Source organism: Acanthaster planci, linkage group LG01 (genome assembly GCF_054643075.1).
Source record: "Acanthaster planci isolate LZ-2023a linkage group LG01, COTS_SCS, whole genome shotgun sequence".
NCBI lineage: Eukaryota > Metazoa > Echinodermata > Asteroidea > Valvatida > Acanthasteridae > Acanthaster > Acanthaster planci.
Genome location: NC_141777.1, coordinates 19,092,364 through 19,116,750, shown reverse-complemented (window position 1 = coordinate 19,116,750; position 24,387 = coordinate 19,092,364). Strand labels below are relative to the sequence as shown.

The following is a 24,387-nucleotide window of genomic DNA, read 5'->3' as shown; positions in this document are numbered from 1 at the left end:
AAGGGGCCGGCGACCATGCCGTGCCGCGGCGTACCAGCGGGCACAGCCTTCTCCATAATAATAACGTACAGGTTACCAGTACGGACGTACGTTGTCACGTACGTACACGTACAGTGTACATATGTACTTTTGTTCATGTACATGGTTCCCGTGTACATTACATGTACGTACTGCATACGCGTACACAGTAGGTGACTGGGGCAGGGTTAACTTCTGAGGACAAGCTTGCCTTGGAACTTCAGCATTTGGAAGTGTTATAAGTACATGTATAACTTAAGTTTGAAATTTAAAATGCCGACTGACGTGGAAATATTAATGGAAATGGGGTTTTCGCAAAACAGAGCGTGAGTTCATGTTGTAGGTTCTACTTTACTTGTAATTATTATATTGTAGCCCCAGCTCAGTAGCTGTCATTTGATGATGGACCCCACAGTTCTGGGGTAGGCTTATTTTTATACATGTATCATTCTTGGAAATAAAGTGAAGTGAACATGAAGCGTATACACCAGAGACCAGTTTTTTTGCAAGATATCAACTAATGTCGTAATCACCTTCCGTAAGTCACTCACAGCCAGTTTGAAAACAACGATTAAAACTTAAAGACTTTCACAGCTTTTGCCCAACTGGAATGAGTGTCAGTGTGAGCACAGTGACAGCTAGCACAGCATGGAGAATGGGGATCAGGTCAACTCGGACCCAAACCAACTCGGACCCATTCCAACTCGGACCCATGCCAACTCGGACCCAGGACCAACTCGGACCCACGCCAACTCGGACCCAATACTAACTCGGACCCACCACCATCTCGGACCCACAACCAACTCGGACCCACGCCAACTCGGACCCACGCCGTTTCGGACCCACCTCGAGTCAACTCGGACCCACTGAGTCTTATGGTTGCATTACACCAATACGCGCCCGTAGACCGAAATAGCGCTGACTCTTGAACCTCGCGAAGAGGTTGGCCTTCATTTTTTCGTTGGAAATTCAAGATTATGGACAGATCGATCACTTTTCGTTTCAATTTTATGAACTTTTCATTCGCCTTTCCCCCGAAGATACCCCCCTAATAGTAGTAAAACTATGCGCTCATATGAATGTAGCCGCCTCAGTGCCTCTATCCAAAATAGGCCCGCATTGTGGGGCTTTTTGTGAAAGAAATACTCTGAACCGGAAACTATCAATCCCAAATTCGGGATTTATATAAATAATTCTATGATCCCTCGTGATTATGGCACGTCTTATTGTAGAAAATAAGAAACCGTGGGATCACAAAATATTAATAATGAGCTCGCGAGCAGACATACGACGCTTCAAAACCGTCTCCAAGTTTAAGCCAATAGGAAATATTCCACATTTTTATTTTAAAATGATTTGATTTTTGTTGTTCGAAATTACCAACCTATTTGCGTTATTTGGACAGTCAGTTAAGGCCTGTATGGATGAATTCCTCCATCTTGCCGGTATTGGGGGTGGGGAGGTAATGGGGCAAGGTGGAGGTTTAAGACTTGCCAGGCCAAAAAAATTGAAAAGTGAGGTGGGGGATAACACCATGAGACACTATAAAAGGTCAATGTTCGTGATATTGATGTATATCTGCAGTATCTGTTGTACGTATGCAGCATCTCCTATGTACATCAGAAGGGCCTATCTGTGGCTTTTTATTGCAACAAAAACTTTGGGGGCTGTTTGGTGAAAGTTCATTCGATTTCTGCTAGTGATCTGGATCTGGAAAACGGAGAGATTCTGGGAAGCCTGTGCCACTGTCTCCCTGCACAACGTGTAGAGAGGACGTTACAGCTTGGCAGCATGCAGTGCAAAAGTGTCATTTACCAAATGCTAAAATGTAAAAGTGGACAAAATAAAAATTTTCAACAAGTTAATCACGCTCCTGGGGTTGGGTCCGAGTTGACTCAGGGTGGGTCCGAGTTGGTCGTGGGTCCGAGTTAGTATTGGGTCCGAGTTGGTTGTGGGTCCGAGTTGGTCGTGGGTCCGGGTTAGTATTGGGGCCGACTTGACATGGGTCCGAATTGGTCGTGGGGCCGAGTTGGCATGGGTCCGAGTTGGCATGGGTCCAAGTTGGTTTGGGTCCGAGTTGACTCGAAACCGGAGAATGTATTAAACGTTAACTGGTCAGCATGGTTTGGCTGCATCCGACATGTCCGAATCTGTTGTCTAGAGTTACATGTAGGTCTTGGTCTTTACTCCACTGGAAAGACGGGCAGACAATAGACCTAGCCGTAGCTCTGGAAGCCTGTTTCGGACACAGCCTTATTAGTTGGGCCATACTACACTAGTGATGGATTGCATTCGTGAGAAAACTCGGCCCCCACACTTGACTTAAATGTAATAAATTATGATGTAGGTCTAGGCGGTGTCAGTCACTTCGCCCATGTACCAAGTTGCCCATTCGCCACTTCGCCCATTTGCCACTTTACCCACTTCGCCCATTTACCACTTTGTCTACGTGCCACTCTGTGGGTCTGCATGCACATACATGCACAGAATTAGCCATGCTCAAAAATGCTCTCTATCTCATAGTAAGGGCAGGAATTTACATTTGATTTAAAAACGTTTAGAAAACTTTTCTATACCATTCCATACGTTTAGCCAAAACTTTACAGAGGCCGCCGCCACATACCTCACTGCTTTCATAACTTTCAACAATGTACATGGTCCAACCAATATAAAAATGTAGATTGATGTTGGGGCATTTAAAAATAGCAACGTTTATTGTTTTAGAATCCACTTTTTTTCTCAAAAAACACATGGAGCAGGCATCGTTTACAATAAAAATGAATGCCAGATTGCGTCAATCAAAATTCTAAACGGAACGGTTCCCTTTAAACATTTGGGAAAATCTGTAACTGGACTTTGTAAACGTCCCACCGTTATCTCAAAGCCAGCTACAGAGTCAAGGTTGACTGCCCACCCACCGTTTATGTCATTCTCAAAGCGCTCTGACTTTGTAGCTTTGTTTGGACTACAGATGTTTTCCCAACAACTCCCATTCACTTCGTTCTCAGATTACCCAGACCCCATAGCTGCATACATGTAGCCTAGCCGGCTACAGGACAGTCTGTTTAGACTTGGAATTCTTTCTCCTACATCACCCCGTAGCCTTTTAGCCACCAACATGTACATTGTACAGAGAGCTCAGGTGGGGCTTCAAGTCTGTTTTCATTTTCAACGGTCCCGTGGGCATCTCCTCTGACTAACTACAGGGTATCCTGCAATTAATCCCACTGTTTGTAGTTCGCAGTACAGAACAAAGTCAGTTCTTTGATTTAATTTATCAATTCGGGCGTTTCACAATAGTGCGCCTCCAAGAGAGTTTGCAACGCGTTGGCCAATCGCAGTGCGCGAAGTTTGTCGACCAATGTGCATTTGGAAAGGGTAGACAAATTTCGAGCGTTGTGATTGGCCAACACGTTGCAAACTCTTGGAGGTGCATTAATGTGAATCACCCGTATTACATGTACCCGGTACATGTAGTTTGGTAACCTGGAGAAAAACGGACATTATGGGTGAATTATGTTGAAGGTTTGAATTTAGCATGTTTAGCAAGAGTCTTTCAAAGGAAGCTTTGGCCATTCATTTTGTTAACATTTAATCTTAGATACATGTACAATGTACGTTATCAAGAAATTTTTTTTTATTATTTTATTTTTTCCTCGGCATCTGGTTTACAATTTGTACTTTTTAATTTTTAAACTTTTAATTTTTAACTTTTTTACGAAACCTGTAAGTATTGAACTTTTTTTTTTTATCGCAATTAGAGTTAGTTATTGTCTTTTCTATTTATATTTATTTTTAATAGCTAACCTGTAAATGGGGATTTTGTCGCTGTTGGTTATGGAAACGAAATAAATAAATAAATAAACTTTACATCCTTTCATTTTTATCAGACAAAGAGCTCTGGCAGCCACCCAGTATAAATCTGTCCAGGTTGCAATGGATTGGTAAGCTCATGGAGTCCTTAACCTTCAATTTCAATTTTGCAGTCAGAAGAATTAGTCTCTTTCAAAGTCACTGCAGGCATGCTGACTTGTAACAGCTCTTTGATGGAAGTTCAGGAACAGCAACCACATGCATAGTGCACAGGTTTTTGACAGCACTGAGTTATCCCATTAACAAGTGATTAACGCACACACATCACCCTCTCCCTTGTCCTTTTACAAAGTGAAACTGTTTCATGTAAAGTGTCCTGTGAAGAAATTTTGTCTTAACTCTAGCCTCCCCAGATCCTTGAGAATCCATCCAGAGATTAGGGAAGATTTTTGCCAGATTGATGAAGGTAGAGCCCAATTTCAAAGGGCTTTGATGAGCTTCGAAACCTCCAAGAATTTCCAGCACAGCTGAGGGATATCTCCCTTTAAGAAGGTTCTTTTCAAAATGCCAAGAGTGTTAGACTAAACCAGACTTCTTTTTACATCAACTCAATTCAACTAGGATTTTCCCTGCTTACAATGTATATTGCTACCCCGAATTTACTTTGGAAATTTTAGTTTACACTAGATTTGGACGATCACATGTATTAGCATTGCATGCAGAAGAGTTGCTAGGTAAGTAGCATTCAGCCGGAGCAATCTCTTGATGAGTTAGGTTTTATTACAAGCTTTATTTTAAAGGGCCAACTTGTACTTTTTTGTGGATGGAAGAGCTGGGATAATTCTGATAGCTTGTCTCCACTTGTGTCTCCATTCCCAGGTTATTTGCTCACAGTGATGATCCGGACATCGACGAACCATTCCAAGCCCCAGAGGGCCACAAACTTGGAAGTGACACAAGTCAAGGTAGAGACAAAAGGAGTATCCAGAACCAGTGTGGGGGATGAGGCGAAACTTCTCTATGGAAAGGCAACAAAATAGTTCCCCCCATAATTGCCTTGTTCTGTTCATAGTGTCCAAAAAATAAACAGCTTGGGGGGCGTGGCCCATGTTGTCCCCCCATCAGTGGGTTGATAAAGGAACAAAGGTTTAAAAATCCACACTGATTGTGAAAGACGTAGTTGAGCAGAGAATAATGGAGTAATTTTTATTATTCTGTTAATGACCATCTCTCAAGGAACAAATTGTGTGAAACGGGTCATGTATGTCTGTCATTTTCTTCAACAGCTAGCAGTCACGAACCATCAAACCACTCTAAAATACCAGTACCTCATTAATTGTTATTTGGTCCATCTCCTTTTTGTCTCACTTTCACGCCAGTCTTTCCCTTCCATCTCTTCAAACGTCCTGTACATGCGTTTGCCTTTTCTCCTCCACCAGTAAGTTGACCCTTGTCCGTTATGTCTCTGCCTGCCTGTGGTTTGCGTTGACTGATTGCATACCTGTGTGTATGTGTGTGTAATGCACAGGTACGCGGGAGGGCGGAGACAGCAAGTCCCAGCAAGAAGGGGAGGGCCCAACGGCAGAAGGTGAACAGGTGCAGGCCAAGTCGCTCAAGTGTGACGAGTAAGTGAATCGTACTCGTTCTGGCTGTCACTGCCCCACCTGTGCCATCTCTTCAACAGTGCATTGCTGCCACCTGTTGCCGGTCTTAAGGTCTAGTTGGTCATCACGATTCCTCACAGTTATGAGATGTGTCTCAGGCCATGTCCCAAATGGGCTTCCAGAGCTACGGCTAGGTCTATTGTCTGCGCATCTCCACGCATTTCCAATGGAGCGAAGACCCAAACCTAGCTCTAGACAAGAGATTTGGATGTAACCTTAGAGAAAAAACAAATCACAGTCATGCGGGATTCTTGTCAGAAGTGCTCATCATTTGTCTTGCAGATGTGGGAAGAAGTTGAGAACACCAGAAGATGTCCAGGTAAGTGGTCCACTGCCATCAGTGTCTTGCACACAGCATTCCCCAACCCCTCCCGGTGGAGAATGCTTTCCTTGTCAAATGGGCCAAGTATTCCGAGTTCCAAATTTTAAGACGCTCCTTTAAGTTACTAATGACATGGCAGTACAGCGGGAGCATTGAAGTTGGCAGTTGCCCACACAGTCATGAATTCAAAATGAGGGGCTAGCAAATTTTACCGACTTACTGATTTCATGGCTTATGTTCACTGTATCGTTAACTGTTTTGTGTAGACCGTGTATTTTCTTGTACATTGACTTTGAAAGGTTCATGCTGCTAGAACAGGACACGAGAACTTTTCCGAATCCTTGGAGGAGATCAAGCCACTGACTGCAGAAGAAAAACAGGAGCAATTATTGAGGTAATCTCATTGAAAACAGCTCCCAAGGAAAACATCCAGTGAGCTGGTAAAGAAATAAATTGAGGTTTTCCTAAAGGCTCACTGTCAGATATCAGTGGAATAGAGTTTTTCCTCGTCTGTGTTTCCTCTGCAAAATTGTCCGAGATAAGGGTGTCCGTAGCTCCATGGTTCTCATAGTTTTTTTACTTTTGGGAGGGTCGATCGATCAGGGGAACAAAGGAGGGAAAAATTGTTTGAACCCAGAAATTCAGAAGATCGTCTTTTTTCCCTTTTTTTGGGTGGTTGGAAATTCCAGACTGCGTCTGCGGCATAATGATTTATTTTTTTCCTTGGTCAGAGCCAAAAATAAAGGTCGGTCGCAAATGAGAATCACAGAATTAACTACGAACCTCCCAATGAAAGCGACTACATCACATAATGGTACATTTGCATGTGGTATCATTTGCACTTTGGAGTTATTGGTCACACGGTGTATTCGGAGGGTTCTTCAACTGTGAAGGGTTAAATCAATGTAGTCATGTAATTCTCAAAAAGTCCATCAGGAAAATGTATTTGAGATGTCAAATAACTCGATACTTCTGTTGGTTGGTCAGTGGACATCGGCTCAATCATGCTTTGAATATACATGTATTTGGATCAACACCCGCTGGCACATATATGCACATTTGGTATGCACTTGATTTGCACACACACCGGATGGTGTTGAATGCCCAGTTGTAATTTTCATACAAAGATGGTGTCCTGTGAGAGAGCTTTGTTCTGCACAGCGCAGGCTCCAATTGTAGGCTCCAGTCAGTCGTCGTTCAGTGGGGAAGGCTTCCGATCAGTTTCATCGGTCAACCTAAGATGTGCTTCTTACTATCTGCAGCTCTAAACAGGCCCAGGAACACATTCTTTCTTATCCTGGTTGCAGGCTGCAAGAAAGAATGAAACAGCGACAGAAGGAGAAGGCAGAACAAGAGAAAAAGGAGGCAGTTGAGAGGGAGAAACTCCGCCGGAAACAGGGCAGAGAGCTGGTGGAGATGAAACAAAAGTGAGCGTCCCATTCCTTAATGCTGTTGCTCATGACTCCTTCCATGCCCAGAGACGTCTAAAAATCTCTTTCATTATTAAGAACTGCCATTTGAATTTTATGTAATATATGAAAAAAAATTTCATAAACAATGTTAAACCACATGCACTTATCTGGATTTAAAATTGATACAAAACTTTTCGTAAAAAATTAGTTCTCTTTATTTCTAAAAACGATGTACACAAGACAAATAAAGGGATAGACTTTTAAAATATAAAAATCAATTACTTTAAAGTCTAATGTCCACTGGAGTTATAACAGCCTAGATTAAGAACCTTGGTGAACATGTTCAGTCCAGTGTTACCCACAGACAGTACACAGTGTATTGGCAAATTAAGAGCACTTTTTCCAATTCGAAAGTTAAAGATCATTTCAACATATTTTGGTTGAAAGGATGGAATTGGATGAAGCAAAGAAGTTAGCCGAGCTGAAGAAACGGGAAAAACAGGAAGAACGCCTTGCGAGGTGAGGACAAGAAAATGTTGCGGAGGAAAAAAAAAAAAAAAGTCAATATGAATTGGTGGATTTCATGATTGTAGAACCTGTGTTCCATTCATCAGTTTGACTGTGCCACTTGATTACTGTACACCATTGAATTGTAGTAGTCTTAGAATTGTCCCAAAGAATCTCTGAGGTGTAGAGTTGACGACACTTCATTGTGAATGCGTTGTGAAAGACCAACAGTGACCATTTTCAAAACTTTTAAAGTGGGTTCTGTTATGTTTGAAGAGTATGTTGAGTAGTTCAGATTGCCCACTTAAAAAAACCTGCGAAAGGAAAATGACTGGAAATGGTTTTACATTTACCGCGGAGGGTGTTGATGCAGGGTGACTGATCAGTTATGTACGAGCCTTTTCTTGTTGGTTCACTGAAATTGCAGACAGAGAGTAAAAGAGGAAATAGAGCGAGACAAGCGTGAGAGAGCAGCAAGGTACGGCAAGGTGTCTGCCGAAGCTAGCCAGCCAAAGCCCCCCACCCAACCCGCTGCCCCTCCGGCTGTAACTGCCACTGCAGCACCTAAGAAAGAGTACGACACGACCAGACTTCAGGTACAGAGAACGTTTTGCAGTCTTCCATCTGCCCGCTAGACTCATTTTCAGTCTCTGTCAAAATAGTTTCAGTGACAAGTGGTGGGCCGCTGCTCTCTGCACATGATTGGCCCGAATGACGAATTAGTTTGATATTGATGTGCAGAATGTGAAGTGTGTCAGGTCATGACCCAGCTGTAACTCAGATTGTCGTTTTTGTGAAAGTGCCTTCAGAATTGATTTAGGATGCATGTAATAAGACCGAAATTGTTTCACTGTTGTAAATCCAAGCATCCTTGACTGACCGCACAAAAGGAGAGTCTTTAAGGTCAGTGTTTTCGTACTGGTGATGTGGTTTTTGTTTAGAAAGAGCAAACTAAACTGTTCCTTTTGAGGTATCATTCAGTTTGGCGTTCTGATGAAATGGACCTCGCGGGTGCAAAATGTTGAGGCTCCCCATTGATCTACAACGAGCCAAGGCACGATGAGCCAAATTGGTGTTTCACTTAGGTAAGGTCATTTGAGAGCAAAGCAATGCCACGCGAGTTTGAACATGTTCAGTGCGTATTAGTTGGCTTCTGGCTGAGCTGATATGGCGGACCTCACACATGCGTATTGATGCTCTTGAATGTGCTTCACATTGTGCATACGTGCCGGAATACTGAACTGCCTCATTGAAAACACTGCCCTCGCTTGACAGCGTCAGTTGTGATACTCAGCAGTCTCAAGCTGGACGTCTTTCCTCTCACTCAGATCCGACTTCCCAACGGCTCGGCACTCACCAACTCATTTGGAGTCTCGGAGCAGCTGGCGGCGGTCAGGCTCTTCGTCCAGCTCAACCGAACGGACGGGAGCAGTGCTCCCTTCAGCCTGATGACCACGTTTCCCAAGAAAGTCTTCACAGAGGAGGACATGGAGAAACCGCTCAAGGAACTAGGTGATTTGCTGATGAAGCGTAATAACATGATATTAAAGAGACACAGAGTCCTATCCTGTCAGTGATCTGTCCAAAAGGTGTCCATGTGGCTCTTTTAGGAGGGAATCGGCCTTGCTTGGTGAACCATTTCACTCCCCTGCTTCCTAGCTGCGGACGGATATATTTCAGAGAACTTGCTTGAGAACCAGGAAGCATGACACATGAAAAATGAACATGTATGCAACATGGAAACTGGGAAAAGCAGTTGGGGTAACGCTTCTGTTCAGTTTCCCCTGTTGCTTGATAAATTCATGATTTGTGTGTTGGATGCTTAGAAGTCGTACATTAAAATCCAAGACAGTTTTGGCAAGAGAAATGCACTCAGTAGTTTGTGGTGTAATTCTCTATCTGTGGTTAGTGGAACAATGTCCAAGTGCACGGTTGAGTAAACAGTGGCTTAAATAACTTTTTTTTAACCTCTTCAGGTCTGGTGCCTTCTGCCGTCCTCATAGTGACAAAGCCAGCGTCATGATGGCTGGTATCTTGTCCCCTGGTTCATCTGCATTCATCACTTTCCCGTGGAGCTTAATGTCTTTACCACGTCTGTTCCACACAGACCCAAGTTCTGAGCTGTCCTCTGATGGCTGTTTCACTCTTCTAGATCACATCCAGTGGTGGGTGGTGAAAAAAAAGCAAACCATTTGTGTGGAACACGTATGATCTTCACACATAAATGAAAAAATACCGAGAACATACAGCGCATCGTGATAGCATTTCCTGTTGGGGTTTTTGTTAATTTTGGAACAGACCAAGGCATCAGTACGTGTACGTATGAAATGAACTCAGAGCTTTCTTATGCATAGAAGATTTCTAATCATTGAAATTTTTTTAAACTGTTTTGGTTATTGGAATAAAGAGAACATTCTTTGTTCCTGTTCATAATAATTTTGACAATAGATCTATACTAATGCATTTTTGGACGATTTGGGGTGAATAAAATCCGGAATTTATATTTTAGATTTGAATTACACAATTAAACAAAGAGCTTTCATTCTTTCTTCTCTGGCCCAATGCGTTACATGTACCGCGTATCCTGGTCCCATGTGAACTTGTAAACATTCTTGGCATAACAGTCATGTTCTTGGATTTCGGTTTCTTTTATTGTCTCAACTATAAAAACTTGTAATGTGACAGAATGTTGCCACTGCACACACTCCATGAAATAAACAAAATTCTCAGCATTTCAATATAAAGTTATTGTGTATGTCACTGACGTTATTTACAATCTGAAGAAGATTGTAGGAACTTTTACAGTCGTATTCGCAGCGATACTTTCCCAAGTCATGAACAGAATAAATGTCAAAAAGTCTTTAATAGAGACTTTCTTGAACCAATAACCTTGCCTACTGTCATTCGTGTGTAACACGTAGGAACTTGTTCTGGCTGGCAGGGGCTTGCTTCCACTGTGTGCTGTTCAGTCAATAATCTTCAAAAGACTCCTGAGCAAGCTAGGCTAAGCCTGCATTCATACATACTAAACGTCTCTGGCATTGGCACCTGGCCTACAGCTTTCCATGTATCCAAACCCTCTAGTCCTGATGCATCGTGCAATATGGACCTTGACATATGGACTATGAGTGATTGGATGCAAGTGGCTTTATATGCACGGAACAATCTGACAATTGGAACTCATAGCCGTGTGTGTGCATGTACCTTGGAGTGCATTGATGGTTTGGCTGTATAGTTTTATACTTGAATATATCTGCTGATTTCTTTTTTAATTCCCACTTGTGCAATTACAAACTGGGAAAACACTACAAAAGTCTGTGCTGCTGAGAATTCCCTTTGCTTCCCCTGAATTCTCGGTTGCATGGCTAAAGACTCCAAACCCACAAACTTCTCCCAATTTCACATGACACAAGTGAAAGGGTCGGGAGCACGCAATTAATGTACTGTGGAGATCCATACAAATATACCAAGGCAGCCTGCTAACTAGGCGAACACATGCAGCTTCATTGTCGGTCTCAACACATCATTCAAAATGGGTCGCATACATGCACGGTCAGCATGTAAGCAAGTATCGAACATGTTCACTCCTTGTAATACATGTGATTTTCACTGTACTTTTATGAATAGAATCTCCCACAGGCTATGGGCTCTTATCAAACTGAATACGTAGTTTTAACTTCATCACTTCCTTCTGACTGCACACAAGGCAAGATTTAGTAAAAGCAATTTATGTAATTTCCCATATATACATGTATACACATACACTGTTTTGAAATCCTTCCAATATTAACACATTAAATCACATCAGTTTAGAGCATTGTGGGCCTTTTGGTTTCCTCACTCTTTAAGAGTTGTCACAGTTTTAACATGTCGGAACTAAAGGTTATGACTGCTACCTGATGTAGTTTTTGGCTTTGGGTGAACTGACAGACAGCGTAGATTGAATCTGCCAATGGGGAGAGGGGTGGAGGGCCGTAGAGAAGCAACAAAAGTTGACTGTCAAGTTTGCATAAAAAAACCTGTGCCAAAGGCAGTTTAGATGGCATAATAAGTGTTTCATTTGATAATCTAGTGGATAATTCTTCAGCCCGTAAAAAGACGGGGACTTTCCCCATTCCTCCCCAATCTACATGTATGCTGTTGGCACCACTGTGAAATGACGATTTGGACCAAGTCATGTACCAATAAGGAGCTTTCAAACCACTTCAAAACTCCGATGTGGCGCACTATAATGGATGGTACATGTAACTCAGCAGTTCTGATTAAAGATTACACAAAGTTTGAGGAACATGACATCTGTAGTATACACCCAGTCAGTGTGGACTGCCAAACATCGAGACAACCCTGGCAGTAAAAATGTGCAAGACTGCTGTTATAAAAGGAAACGTTGATGGCACTGCCTCTGTGCAACCAGACTCGGTTGCCTTCCTTTTCAAGCAAAGATGATGCTACAGGACTTGTGCACATTCCGTTAAAAACTGCCAGCTTGCAGAGTGGCGCCAAATGGGTCCATGCTGGCTCTTGGGAGCAGAGGCCACACAGCACCATCTCCATTTCTTTGTACAGAGTCTGTAATGCTTGTTTTTTTTTCTTGAGTGACACTGAACATAAAGATCAGCTGTGGTACATGCGCAGGATGCATTTGGTCAGGGTGGTCATGTAGCGTTCCAGTGTTGCATGCAGCCGGCTGTGCCTATGGAGAAATGGACCAAAATAAACACAACGTATTATCCTCTGCACAGTTATGCTCCCTCATCTCAACCCCCCATCATCTGGCCACCTGTTCACAGGACGGGCAGAACTAAGTCCAGACAGGCAATTTTGCTGAGTCAAACTTAGCAATTCCCCATTTCTTACATAAATCTTTTTGCACTGGTGCACAAGTCTTCACATTTCCTTCCACACTACGGAGCGCAATCGATATATGGACCTCTGATGGCATAAAATGATGTCAGTTTCAAAACCTTCCTTAGAGAGGACAGGCGAGTTTTAACCTTGGATGGAAAAAATACAGGCAGATATTGCAATCCTGGATAAAAACCCTGCCCCCCCAAAAAAATGCATTTTACCCCTATATTTTCAGAGGTGGAATAAGGACAATTGGAATTTTTTTCACTTCGTGTGAGTGCTGAAAATACATGTACTGCAAGCAGAAGATCTAAGTCAAGCTTCAAATAAAACTAATGCTTTCATTAGCAGTATTAAATTAATGAGTTATCTCTTCTGTCACGAAGAATCTGTGGGAGAGACATTATAAAACAAATACTGAGTGCTTTATCATGTGGTGCCGTAAACCTAGCCTCCCTTGGTGAGCTATAGGGGCTTTCACACGAGACAAATTCCCTAGGAATGTCCCGGGAAATTGCTGGGGAATTTCGGTCGGTCTGTTCACACTTCCAAAGAAAACTTTTCCCAGGGAAATATTTATCCCTGCTCGGGGGTGGGGTTACAGGAGAAAACCCCGGGGGTTAACATTATTCCCAGGGAAAAGCAACTAGTGCGAAGGTTGGCAGATTTGAACTTACCCCACCTTTTTTGCGTCCACAGCTAGTGTGTTGAGCCATAATCTCAAAAGGTCACAGGGTCACAAATAATTTACATGGTAAGTTAGTATTGTAATGCAGCACCTTTCAAACTTCCCCGTTTTTCCCGGGGGATTTATTTCCCGGAGATTGGCCCTGCAGTGTGAACAGGCCTTATGGAGCATGTATTTTTCCTTGGCTTTGCAACTCAAAGCAGTCAATATCTGTATACTGTGTCCATTTGAATAGAACTCGACTCACCTTCCCATTCCTTCTATCTGATAACTACTGGAGGTGTAGCATTTCAGGAACAGTGCCATATCATTGCCATTCCACTGAGCTTGCTTCGTAGGCTCAATAATCTAAGGGAAAGACAAACCACAACTTATCTGAGAATTATTTCGCCCCTCGCGATTTGTAGACATTTACTGGTACATGACAACAGAGGGAGAAATTTATCTCCCTTTGGTCGCAACCAAAGTACTTTGCCTTGGTACATTAGATTGTACTTGTCTTTCCAATTTCACCTCAATATTGATGCTGTGAAATTCAGAGAAAGTTAGGACGCTTGTATTTGTGAGAAATATTGCCTACTTCTTACTCTTGACCACGACTTCAGCAACTACTAAACTGTAAATCTACATTACTTCCGTCAACGATTGCGGTGTCAGTATTGCTTAACGATGAGATTCAGTTGAACTCTACAAGCTTGTCAGCTCAACTGGTCTTGGTCCCCCAAATAAGGCACTGTTTTTAGGCATTTCTTTAATCACTTGGTTAGACATTTCTTGCTAAGCTCAACAGATTCAAACACTAATTTAGGGACTACAATTACTTCATTGCCAGTGTAAATGGGATATGGTAAGCTTGAGAAGGACAGCGGGAGAAGACGCAGGCACATTTCACTCACAGCACGCATTAACCACTTGTATATAAATTCAAGTTTCCTGTGCACAAACAACCCAAGCTTACGCATGCCACGATGAACCGGCAGAATGTGAATGTAATTCCATCAAAAAGACACTGGCGACAACTTATGCAAAATGCTTTTCTGAAGCTGATGAACAGATATACGGGGCAGTGTGAGAACCTGGTATCTGTAATACATAGCCACGAAACTGGAAATTCATAGAAATAAGGAAGTTATGAACTGCATAGGACTTTACAGTTTTCTTCAGTTTGTTACAGCATACAAAAGGTAATCAGCTGACATAAGGAAAAGTTGCATGTCTGAATATGCATCACACAACACCATGGCAATTGCCTGGCGACTCTTTTGCATTTGCAATGTGGAGTTTTCTATGTTCAACATTATGTTAGGACTTAACAAGTTCCATAAAACAGTCCCCTGTTCACCTCTAAATAAACGAAGTAAAATTTACCCCGAAAAAATAAAACCAGAACAAAAGCAAGGGCCTACCTTCTCTACCACGTCATTGAAGAAATCTCGAAGCTCCCTAGAGTGGATCATGCCGCTTGCAATACTGACGATGGCCCGGGAAAGATTCTTCAAAAGCAAATTGCAAAGAATGGCCTTGCCTTCAGAACAAACTGTCACTAGGTAACATTTCTGTGTTAATAACATGTACGCTCATTCGTGCCAACTCGGACATATCTGCATAACTTTATGTTTACTTTCCGAAGCTGAACCAAAGCAGAAGTGTGTACAAGGAGGGTTGCAACAACTTCAGATTACAAGCCATTTTGGAAGTCAGTACAAAGTGCACCCCTGTAGGCATACTGGATGTGTATCTACACAAAAGACAACGTCCCACTTTGACCTGTCTTTTTGCTTTTCTATTAGTCTAACCCCACGCACATTAACAAGCAAAATTTGGAAACAAAATGGCCTCATGTGACCTAGTGTCATAATCCTATATACATCTCCGATCCAGAGTACACAACTCTGGATTGGAGAATGGAAAACCAAGGAAGATGACTGGTCTAATTCTATGAATACCACCGACTTTGAAAACTGTATTTTCTACATTTTAAAAAACTTTTTACTAAACTGAAAGCCCTTTGCTATCTACATATAAAGCTCCATTGAGAAGATTCCCTAACAGTGATTGTGCTGTTTGCTTCCATTGCGGGGAACTTTCCTCTACACTGTTAGACTTGTAAAAGCTACAGCCATACAAATCAGTACTGTTACTTTCTGCTAAGGGAGCATTCTGTGCCAAAATGTATTGTAAAGACTGTTCAGAAGTGATTCCTTGATGCGTCCCTGTTGCATCCCACATTTAAAGAGAGCACAAAAGTATGAAGTTGAAGTATTTACACCACTGATATTAGCCATATTGCATTTGCTGCCTTGTCTGTCAACTATGCGCAAGTTTGAGCCACGACCATTTGTTGACACCTGTTCAGTTTTACCCGGTAACCTGTCCACAAAACATATCCTGGGTACCAGGCAAAATCGACAAATGGTTGACAAATAGCTGACACTCAAACTTAACCTGCATTTGAAAGGTGCTTCAACAGAGTTGAATGCTAGAGTTTGGTCAAGTTCTGTTTTGCCTAGACTCACCTTAAAATTAGATTCAATGTCTGCATGTGCCTTCTCTGTTATCTTGCCCTTCAGAGCAGCAGAAATTAACCTATAAATTAGAATTTATTTAAATTATTAAAAATTTAACTTAGCATTTAGAAATACATTACAGCATCTTAAAAACAGTGCTTATATTTAACATTTTGACGGCTATACAGGGAAAAAGTAGCGTCTTGGTTTTAGAATTATTATTAAAATGTTTGGCTATGATGAAAGCACAAATTTGAGATTTGTTGACGAGAGATTCTTGGTCACCTGAAAATGTACTCAAATGCAAAATTTTAAATGTATACATGTACATATGCACACAGCATGCCCAGTGAAATATGTCTTTCTACTGCAGAGGACACTTCATCCGGCACTCCAGTATTCACAGTGCTAAGAACGCACTTTACTTGTTACCACGTTGTGGGGACTATGCACCTGTTGAAATACAGACATTGTGGGGACCCAACATGTAATGGTCCCCTCAATGCAGTGAAACGCTTGGCATGCCGACTTAGGGGCACCCTACAGGTATACAAACATGCACGGCAAGGGGGGGGGGCTCTTAAAAAAGCTTATTTCTATAGCTCTGTGAATATGCTAATGCCAAACATATTTCATCTTGGGCAAATTTTGCAGGGCATTAACAACGCAAACAGTCAAGAGGTCCATTATCACTCTGGGAGCGTGTACATGCAGTTGCTCACAAATACGGAGCTAGGAACACAGAAATGGCAAAATTCACTCTGACATGGAGGGCCTGCTTAGATGACTAGACAATAACTGTCTTTTTAAACCACAGCCAATCTGATGCATTGAGAGGTTAAAAAAATGTCAGCAACAGCTATGAATACACAAGATAATTACACATAATCATACGTGTGCAGAAACGAGCACTCCGCCTAATCCGCTCCGAGCAGAACAAAAGAGGGCATGTCTTTTTGGTATTCAGCGCACAGGCGCGCCATGAGGTGCGTTTATGCGCATTTGACACGGAGCATGCTGAGGCTGTGTAATTAGTTTTTTTCAACTTGTATGGTCTTTGTGTACATGCAGCACGCGTGCAAGAACCCGCTTGTAACCACCAGTCTTTCTTTTGCCGATTGGGGGTGCACTTCACCTCGGGCGGATAGCTTATCCTAATCTGTTGCCCTATGCCGATCTGCTGAATAATTACAATGTCCCGACTCTAGCTGCTAGACACAATCTACTAATTATGCAATCTGGGAAATCTTTAGTAGAATCTGAAAGACATTGTTTGATTCTGCCCCCAACTCGTCTAAATATTTCTGGTCACACTCTTAGGCAACCTTTACTGCTCGATATTCCCCGTTGAAGGACTCAGCGATATATGCAATCTCCAATACCATTCATGGCTACGCTACCGAATGCTGGTAGTTGTCTAAAATTTTGTGTGTTTTTTAATTTGGTGATTTGTTTACCTTTCCAATATTTAATCTATTATAATTTTTCAGTCCGTCTTACATATATTCTTATAATATTCCCTTTTTTGGTGGGGGGGGGCTGTAATCTTCATTTTACTACATTTCATTCTTTTGTATTGTAAATCAGACATTGTTAGTCTTTGGACTTGTTTGTTCAGTTTTTACAATAAACCGTAATGAATACACTCCCTGTAAAACCAGCTGCCATGTACCCTTTGTGCTGGTCGCTGGCGTCTTTGTCGCTGATGAGGATTTTCAACTCTCTCAGGTCCTGCAGGAACTCACGGTCAAAATCGGCGTCCAAGTCCTCCTTCCGAGAATCTGACCCACAAACAAGCAGGGAATTAAAAATGAGCACTTGAAGGACGCTAAAACATTCCACCAAGATTTATTCTGGTCCGAGGAAAATCAACATCAGCTTTACTTACAACTAAAACATGGGAATGGCAGTTAGAAAACACAGGTGCAGATTAAAAGTATTTCACTTTATTTCAGGGGGGCGGGGAGGGGGTCAACTGCAACTTTCAATCTTCCTAGGTTTTATTTTTCGCATGACTAATCCAAGAAGACATCATTAACTAGGGATCAACCGATGTAGGTTTTAACTGCCGATCCGATGTCCGATGTTTTAATAGGAACAATGGCCGATGTCCGATTTGATCCGATGTTTTTACTGACAATAACTGAAACGTAACCTTAACAGGATGTAGGCCTACTGACAACACAAAACCAGTGTACTCCTTTAAAATGTCAGTTTATACATTACTGGTAATAGGATTAGTTTTTGCCTTCACAGTCACTGTTGAGGGAATAAATCGTTTAAACTCTGTACATCGATCGCTGCTATGCACGACACCTATGTAACCGATCACACAAACTCAAGCGGTGCTTACTGGTACATGTACACCCAGAATAGACACAGCACTTCAGGTTGAATCATGGTAGCCTTTAGTCAAGGCACACATGGCACCGCTGCACCACTGCATTGGTGTCTTCATCGTGCATGCCAATGGCAGAGGTGCACATTATGTGTTCAGATAGCCACACATGCCTTGAATAAAGGCTAAATTGCGGGCTACCTTCAGACCGGTCACACAGCACCTCATGTGTGGTGCCACACACGGTGTAGTTCCCAGGCTGTTTTAATGGCTGTCAATGGAAACGGTACACAAGTACACTGACTGCTCCATTGGGCCACGTTCCATTGAGTTGTTGCAACATAGATCGCGCAGGTGTAATTTTTGGGGATGCTTTACGTGGGTTTAACCATGGTATATCCGTTCATTTATCACACCAAATGAAAAAAACACAGTTTGTATTCTTCCTTAAATAAAAAATATGAGATTTTTGTTTGCCAAAACTGAGTGCAGAGTTTGTTCCTTTCTTCAAGTTATCATCGGCACTCATATCGGCAAGGAAGGTCAAATTTTGCTGATCCGATGTTTTGTCGATGTTGCCAAACATCAGCCCGATCTGATGTCCAATCCGATCATTGGTTGATTCCTATCATTAACCCTGCAGGTAAGAGTCCTAAATCCTACAACCAATGGAGGATTGAGGACTATAAGGTTGCTGGTGACACCACCACTCATTTTGGCAAGTTAAAACATCCTCTCCATTCCAACTTGAGGTACCTCCCACTAGCAATGAAGAGACGGGCTGGTGGGTAGTATTCCAACTGAGTATGACCTTGTGCGTACACAAGGCAAGTTCCAATTGTTGCCTTACCAAAGCACGCCATCTCTTGTTCCCTTATAGAGCCAACTGGGTTCCCTTATGGAGCCAACTGGGTGGAGGGGCATTCAATATACATATAAATATGACCTGTGGGTGAGAAAGGTGCCACCGAAGTAAAGACTTCTCCAACTCCACCTGCCGGATTACGCTTTGCTTGCAAGTGCCCAGTGTACTTACCATTAGATCCGGCCGTCCATTTGATGATCATCTCATCCGCGCAGAAGGCAAAATCAGAGAAGGTCAGGTACTGCAAGCGTTTCTTGCCGGTCTCAAACCGATTGTTGGCGAAGAAGACGACGGCTGCATACTTCCTGCAGGACAGAAAATCCGAGAGATTTTCTTATTTAACTGGGGAAAACAAAACACAGTAACTTGGTCAAAGAAAGGCACACGTGCTCAAACAAGCTGGCGAGGCAAAAGTCTGTCAGATAATTCCTCGACACAAGTTACCCTATGGGGTACTTCCCATTGTTCCGGTACCCCACAAGCCCCTCTATACACGAGCAAAGATACATGTACATATATACCAGTGTGGTACCTGAATGGGTGAATTTAACTAGGGATAGCTGAGTAACGAGTTCATTAGGATGAAAGATTTTTTTTATAAAGTACATAATATCTGTGGCACAAATAATACAAGGGCTCACAGAATAGTTAAAATAAGTTAGCTGTGCGATGTGGTTTTGGCATTGTCCAATACCAGACACTATGATAGAACACCATGCCCCCATAAGCGCGTATTACACAAACTATGCATGATATACATGTACTTTGTGCATTAGAACACGGCTCAGATCTGAACAATCAGAGATCTCCACTCTTCATGATTTCTTTTCATCACAGTAAAAGATCTGGACTCGAAGAACCTACTTGGCAAGTTGTTCTGAAAAGCAGAAGTTGGCCTGAATGTTCTTGACCATGGGCCCTTCCATGTCCTCCACAGCCTTGAATACCCTCTTGAAGTTGTCATACTGCAGACCGAGAAAAGAAAATAATGGTGCTCCACAAAACTGCTCATCTCTTGTGCCCTACTCCTACCTACATGTACACTCAAATTTCATCCGTACACAATGACACATTTTCATATTGAAATAATCATCACAGGTCACAACAGGTTGTCAAGCTTTGCAGTCCAGTGAAAGCATCTGGCATGCAGCACTTAACTTACAAGTCAAACATCCCTGCCACACTCTACAGCGGGCCTACAGGTAAGCACAAGGCAATGCTTGTTTAGTATTCAGACCAACGCAGCCACACCAGCAGCGTAGCTAGGATTTTACTGGAAGGGGGGGGTACAAGGGGGCACCAGTATCCTATGGGGGGCGCCAGCACCCTATGGGAGGCACCAGCATCCTATGGGAGGCACCAGCATCCTATGGGGGGCACCAGCATCCAATGGGGGGGGCACCAGCATCCTATGGGGGGCACCAGCATCCTATGGGGGGCACCAGCATCCTATGGGGGGCACCAGCATCCTATGGGGGGCACCAGCATCCTATGGGGGGCACCAGCATCCAATGGGGGGGCACCAGCATCCTCTGGGGGGCACCAGCATCCTCTGGGGGGCACCAGCATCCTCTGGTGGGCACCAGCATCCTCTGGGGGGCACCAGCATCCTCTGGGGGGCACCAGCATCCTCTGGGGGGCACCAGCATCCTCTGGGGGGCACCAGCATCCTCTGGTGGGCACCAGCATCCTCTGGGGGGCACCAGCATCCTCTGGGGGGCACCAGCATCCTCTGGGGGGCACCAGCATCCTATGGGGGGCACCAGCATCCTATGGGGGGCACCAGCATCCAATGGGGGGGCACCAGCATCATATGGGGGGCACTGACTTTCAGTGGTGTTTAGGGGGCAAGCTTTTGTTAGCCTTGTTCAATCTCCATTCATCCGTTTCTTTGTGAGGGGGACACCTGGGGGGCATCAGGAATTTGTGGGGAGGCACATACCCCCAGCTCCCCCCCTTCCACTGAGCCACAGGGCCTACCTGACGCCTGCAGCTTTTCAGGGATACTTTGGTCTTCTCGCTGATTTCGTCTAAATCCTTACGGTGTTTGCTGGACAGTTTTTTACCAAGTATCTCACGGGCTACAATGGAATCGAGCTCATAATATCTGAGATAAAGAATAAAGAAAGAATCAACATGTTACTTTCTTTTCCATGAAAATGCACTGACCACTTTCTTTCCAATGAAAGTTATCTGCCACAATACTACAGGGAGGGTCACCTACGGCAAGGGAAGAGAAAAACAAGCACAACTTAAAGAGTTGTTAGATAAAACGTCAGATATTACACACCATTTAAAAAACAACAATGCTATTGCTGAATTACTCTTGTGCAAGTCAGTCACGTAGTGAAATCGCTACACCTGAAACATTGTCATGTTAACAAAAAACAACGGAACTTCGTACTCACAGGTAATCGTCCAATACATCGTTACAAAAACACTTGGTGCACAACATACGCAAGTATTCAAGGGTACCATCCTGTGATTTTTCTTGCGCATGCGCTGTTCACACACTCAAGGACGATCTGTGGTCCCTGGCTTTTTTGCAAGACAAATTTAGCAAGCAGCACTTTGACCGTTGGAAACAAACGCAGGTCTTCCAGCATGAAACAAGTCAGTGGAATGATAAATGCTACAGATGGCAAGCCCCAAGTCCAGTGGGGTACATGTAACTACCGATACGAGGGGCATTGGGGGCACTTCCCCCATGCAGAAGTCTGCGCCCCTGCAAGTCCCCTCCTTAAAATTTCAAAATGCCTGTACATCCGTACACTGTAACAGTACAGAGTACACTGTACTACAAATCTGTGACACCCAGGGGTAACCCCGCCTCTCCTTCCCCTAGTGCCCCCTCAAAACTTTCACCCTCGTTCTACCGTTGCCCACGACTGTCCCGTTCATATAAATCACAGCAGAGACAAATGGTACACGATATATTTCAGCTTTACACTGGCACTGGCATAAACAGTCTTCTAAAATACTCCAGTTCCGACAGGGTTACCATTAAAAGTAAAAATCCCTGTGAGAAACTTGAACACTTTACTTTTCAATCAGCATCTGCTGCATATCTGGAGGAATCTGGAACAGTGGTTGGTAGGACAGCGTCAGGGGATTGCGTAAGTGCTTCTCCATGGCCATGAACATCCGGTAGTTGTCTGTGGTGTCGCTCTTCAGAAGTTCAAATTTCAGTCCCGTGGTCTGAGATGAGAGCGTCTTGTATCGGATGGATGCAGCTTCAAATGCTAGTTGACACAAATAATTGAAGGTTAAGAAACAGATTTACGTTTGTTGTTTTGCCCAAACCTACGGACAAACGTGGAGGAAAAATGGAGGGCTGAGCTGAAAATCCGAAAATTATTTTCCAAATTTGAACATTCAAATGCAAAATTCATGAAAAGGGAGAATTTACTTGTTTTAAATGAGACAAATTGCACAAGCAGATTCAAATGAAAAGCAACAGAAATCTTATGATTAAAAAGTAAATTATTCATTAAAAAATTTACAAGCAACAGTAATTTTCAGCAGGGCAAAAAGTATTGTTTGTGTCTTAAATGGTGCTAAATCGTGGCTGGAGATACTCCAAGAGAAGCAATCATAGTGATTACAATGTATAATTGTGCGCATCATTGCAACTGATTTTATATATGGTTTAATCATTAACCCTAACAGTCGTCAATCCTTCACCTGTTGGAGGATTGAGGACTGTTAGGTTTAACAATCTAAAAGTTGGTAAGACCGCATATTCAGATATTCAATTGAATTGAAGGTCAAATATTCGAATAGTGAGTTACTCAGCCATAGAAAAATGATGTATATCACCACTGGTCTGACATTTCTGAGTAAACTAGGACACTACAAATTGCCTCTTTTAACATCTGGACATGGTCACCCAACAGTTGCCCAACTATGTCCAAATGTTAAAAGATGTGATGCACAAGATCCTACTGACTCCTGTTTACATGTGCGTTACATCATCATGACACTGGAACTTGAACAACTCGATTGTCTGCCAACTCGACTCAGGACAACTCGACCGATGGGACACCTCAGCCATCTATGCCTTAAATGAACAGGCAGCTCAACCATTGAGACAAATAATCAATTGAGACAGGTTGACTCGTATTGGGTGCACTTGCGCTTTCCAGTCACATCAGCCACACTGCGTATGCCACATCATCGTTGCAGCCATGCACTGTGCTGGTTGGGGCAGCCATGCATGTCATCACATGTGGGGTTCTGAAAAGACACGGTGGTAACACTGAGTACCACCAACTCTTTTCAGAGCCCCACATGCTCAAAGGCAGATACGGTATATCCATGGTGCTTCCACAAACCTATTTAGTTTACTACATGGATGATGTAAGCCTGATGTTAGGCCTATCTAATTCAGAATTTTCTCAAGCTAAATTTCACTTTTCCAGTTCTGGGATGTCATGTTAGGCCTATCACTTTCTGACGACTGTCATGGCTGTAACATTTTAAGGGGTAGGCCTAATGGCCTAACTGGTGTTGTCTATCATGTCCGTACATGTATATGGAACTCTTTCAACCCCAAACTCCATCATCATGTTCACGCCTGGACGATCGAGTTGTCTTCATGGAAAAAATGTTGCATACTGACTCCACTTTTCTCATCATGTATCATCTCAATAAAAGTCAGTCATTACAGAAATGCTGGAAAGACACAAATTCTGGACTGAGAAACATTTACATGTACCGATGTTTTTGGGAAATACGTCAAAGTGAAAATTCTCTTCACTCCCCATAGACATTGTACACAACTGCTGAAGTGGAGTCAGGATGCAACATTTTTCCGTCTCAATTAATTAACGGACGACATTGTAAACGGTGGACATGGTGGAGTTGTCCCACGGGTCCAGTTTTCTCAACAGTCAAGTTGTCCTGAGTCGTCTCACACCCATGACACACAGACTTTAAATTTGCAGACAGCAAATGTCTGTCCACAATGAACTTACACGAATGCCCTTCAAGCCATAGTTTATAAACCTCGGGATCTATAAAAGTTGTATTTCCAACAAAAATGTTGACGGATATTTCAGTCATCTTTCTATTACAGTGGGTAGGCTAGACCCAGAACGCTTTCCTAGATCCTGGCTACGTCGGAAAATCAGTCATCAGTAAGTGTGCGTCTGTACTGTATACAGGGCGCCGCCATGACGGTGTCATTTAAATGAAATTCCAAAGTTTGGCTTCGTTTCCAATGCGGCTTCAAGTGATTTCTTCATCCAACCTGATTCAACTTGGAAGTTTTAACTCATGTTGTGCCAGATAATTATCAAAATATATCTTTTGGATCCAAATATAGAAGCATATTAATTTATTTCGAGCAAAGTGGCTTTGATTTGAATTTCCTAAAAAAACTTCAATGAAACGTAGCCGAAATT

At 42.9% G+C, this 24,387-nt stretch overlaps 2 protein-coding genes across 4 annotated transcripts; one reads left to right on the top strand and one right to left on the bottom strand.

Moving 5' to 3' along the window:
* The first annotated feature begins 131 nt into the window (after window positions 1-131).
* ubxn1 (UBX domain protein 1) lies at window positions 132-10,624 on the top strand. 2 transcript variants are annotated; one of them, XM_022232957.2, is made up of 11 exons: window positions 132-344; window positions 3,909-3,962; window positions 4,711-4,796; window positions 5,360-5,456; window positions 5,778-5,814; window positions 6,117-6,211; window positions 7,125-7,244; window positions 7,677-7,748; window positions 8,164-8,332; window positions 9,065-9,248; window positions 9,713-10,624. In XM_022232957.2, the coding sequence occupies exons 1-11, from the start codon at window positions 265-267 to the stop codon at window positions 9,757-9,759; spliced, it is 1,041 nt and encodes a 346-aa protein (XP_022088649.2). In that variant the 5' UTR covers window positions 132-264; the 3' UTR covers window positions 9,760-10,624. The 2 variants fall into 2 exon arrangements, with proteins under 2 accessions (XP_022088649.2, XP_022088650.1); XM_022232958.2 differs by lacking the exon at window positions 132-344 and adding an exon at window positions 464-556.
* A 1,205-nt stretch (window positions 10,625-11,829) lies between these two features.
* On the bottom strand, window positions 11,830-24,387 carry fibp (FGF1 intracellular binding protein). 2 transcript variants are annotated; one of them, XM_022232956.2, is made up of 10 exons: window positions 23,959-24,387; window positions 22,026-22,224; window positions 20,963-21,089; window positions 19,847-19,947; window positions 19,154-19,287; window positions 17,452-17,560; window positions 15,789-15,858; window positions 14,679-14,765; window positions 13,520-13,620; window positions 11,830-12,429 (listed from the first exon to the last, which is right to left on the bottom strand). In XM_022232956.2, exons 1-10 carry the CDS (start codon window positions 24,044-24,046, stop codon window positions 12,351-12,353), a joined length of 1,095 nt encoding a protein of 364 aa, XP_022088648.2. In that variant the 5' UTR covers window positions 24,047-24,387; the 3' UTR covers window positions 11,830-12,350. The 2 variants fall into 2 exon arrangements, with proteins under 2 accessions (XP_022088648.2, XP_086989848.1); XM_087133722.1 differs by lacking the exon at window positions 23,959-24,387 and adding an exon at window positions 23,700-23,920.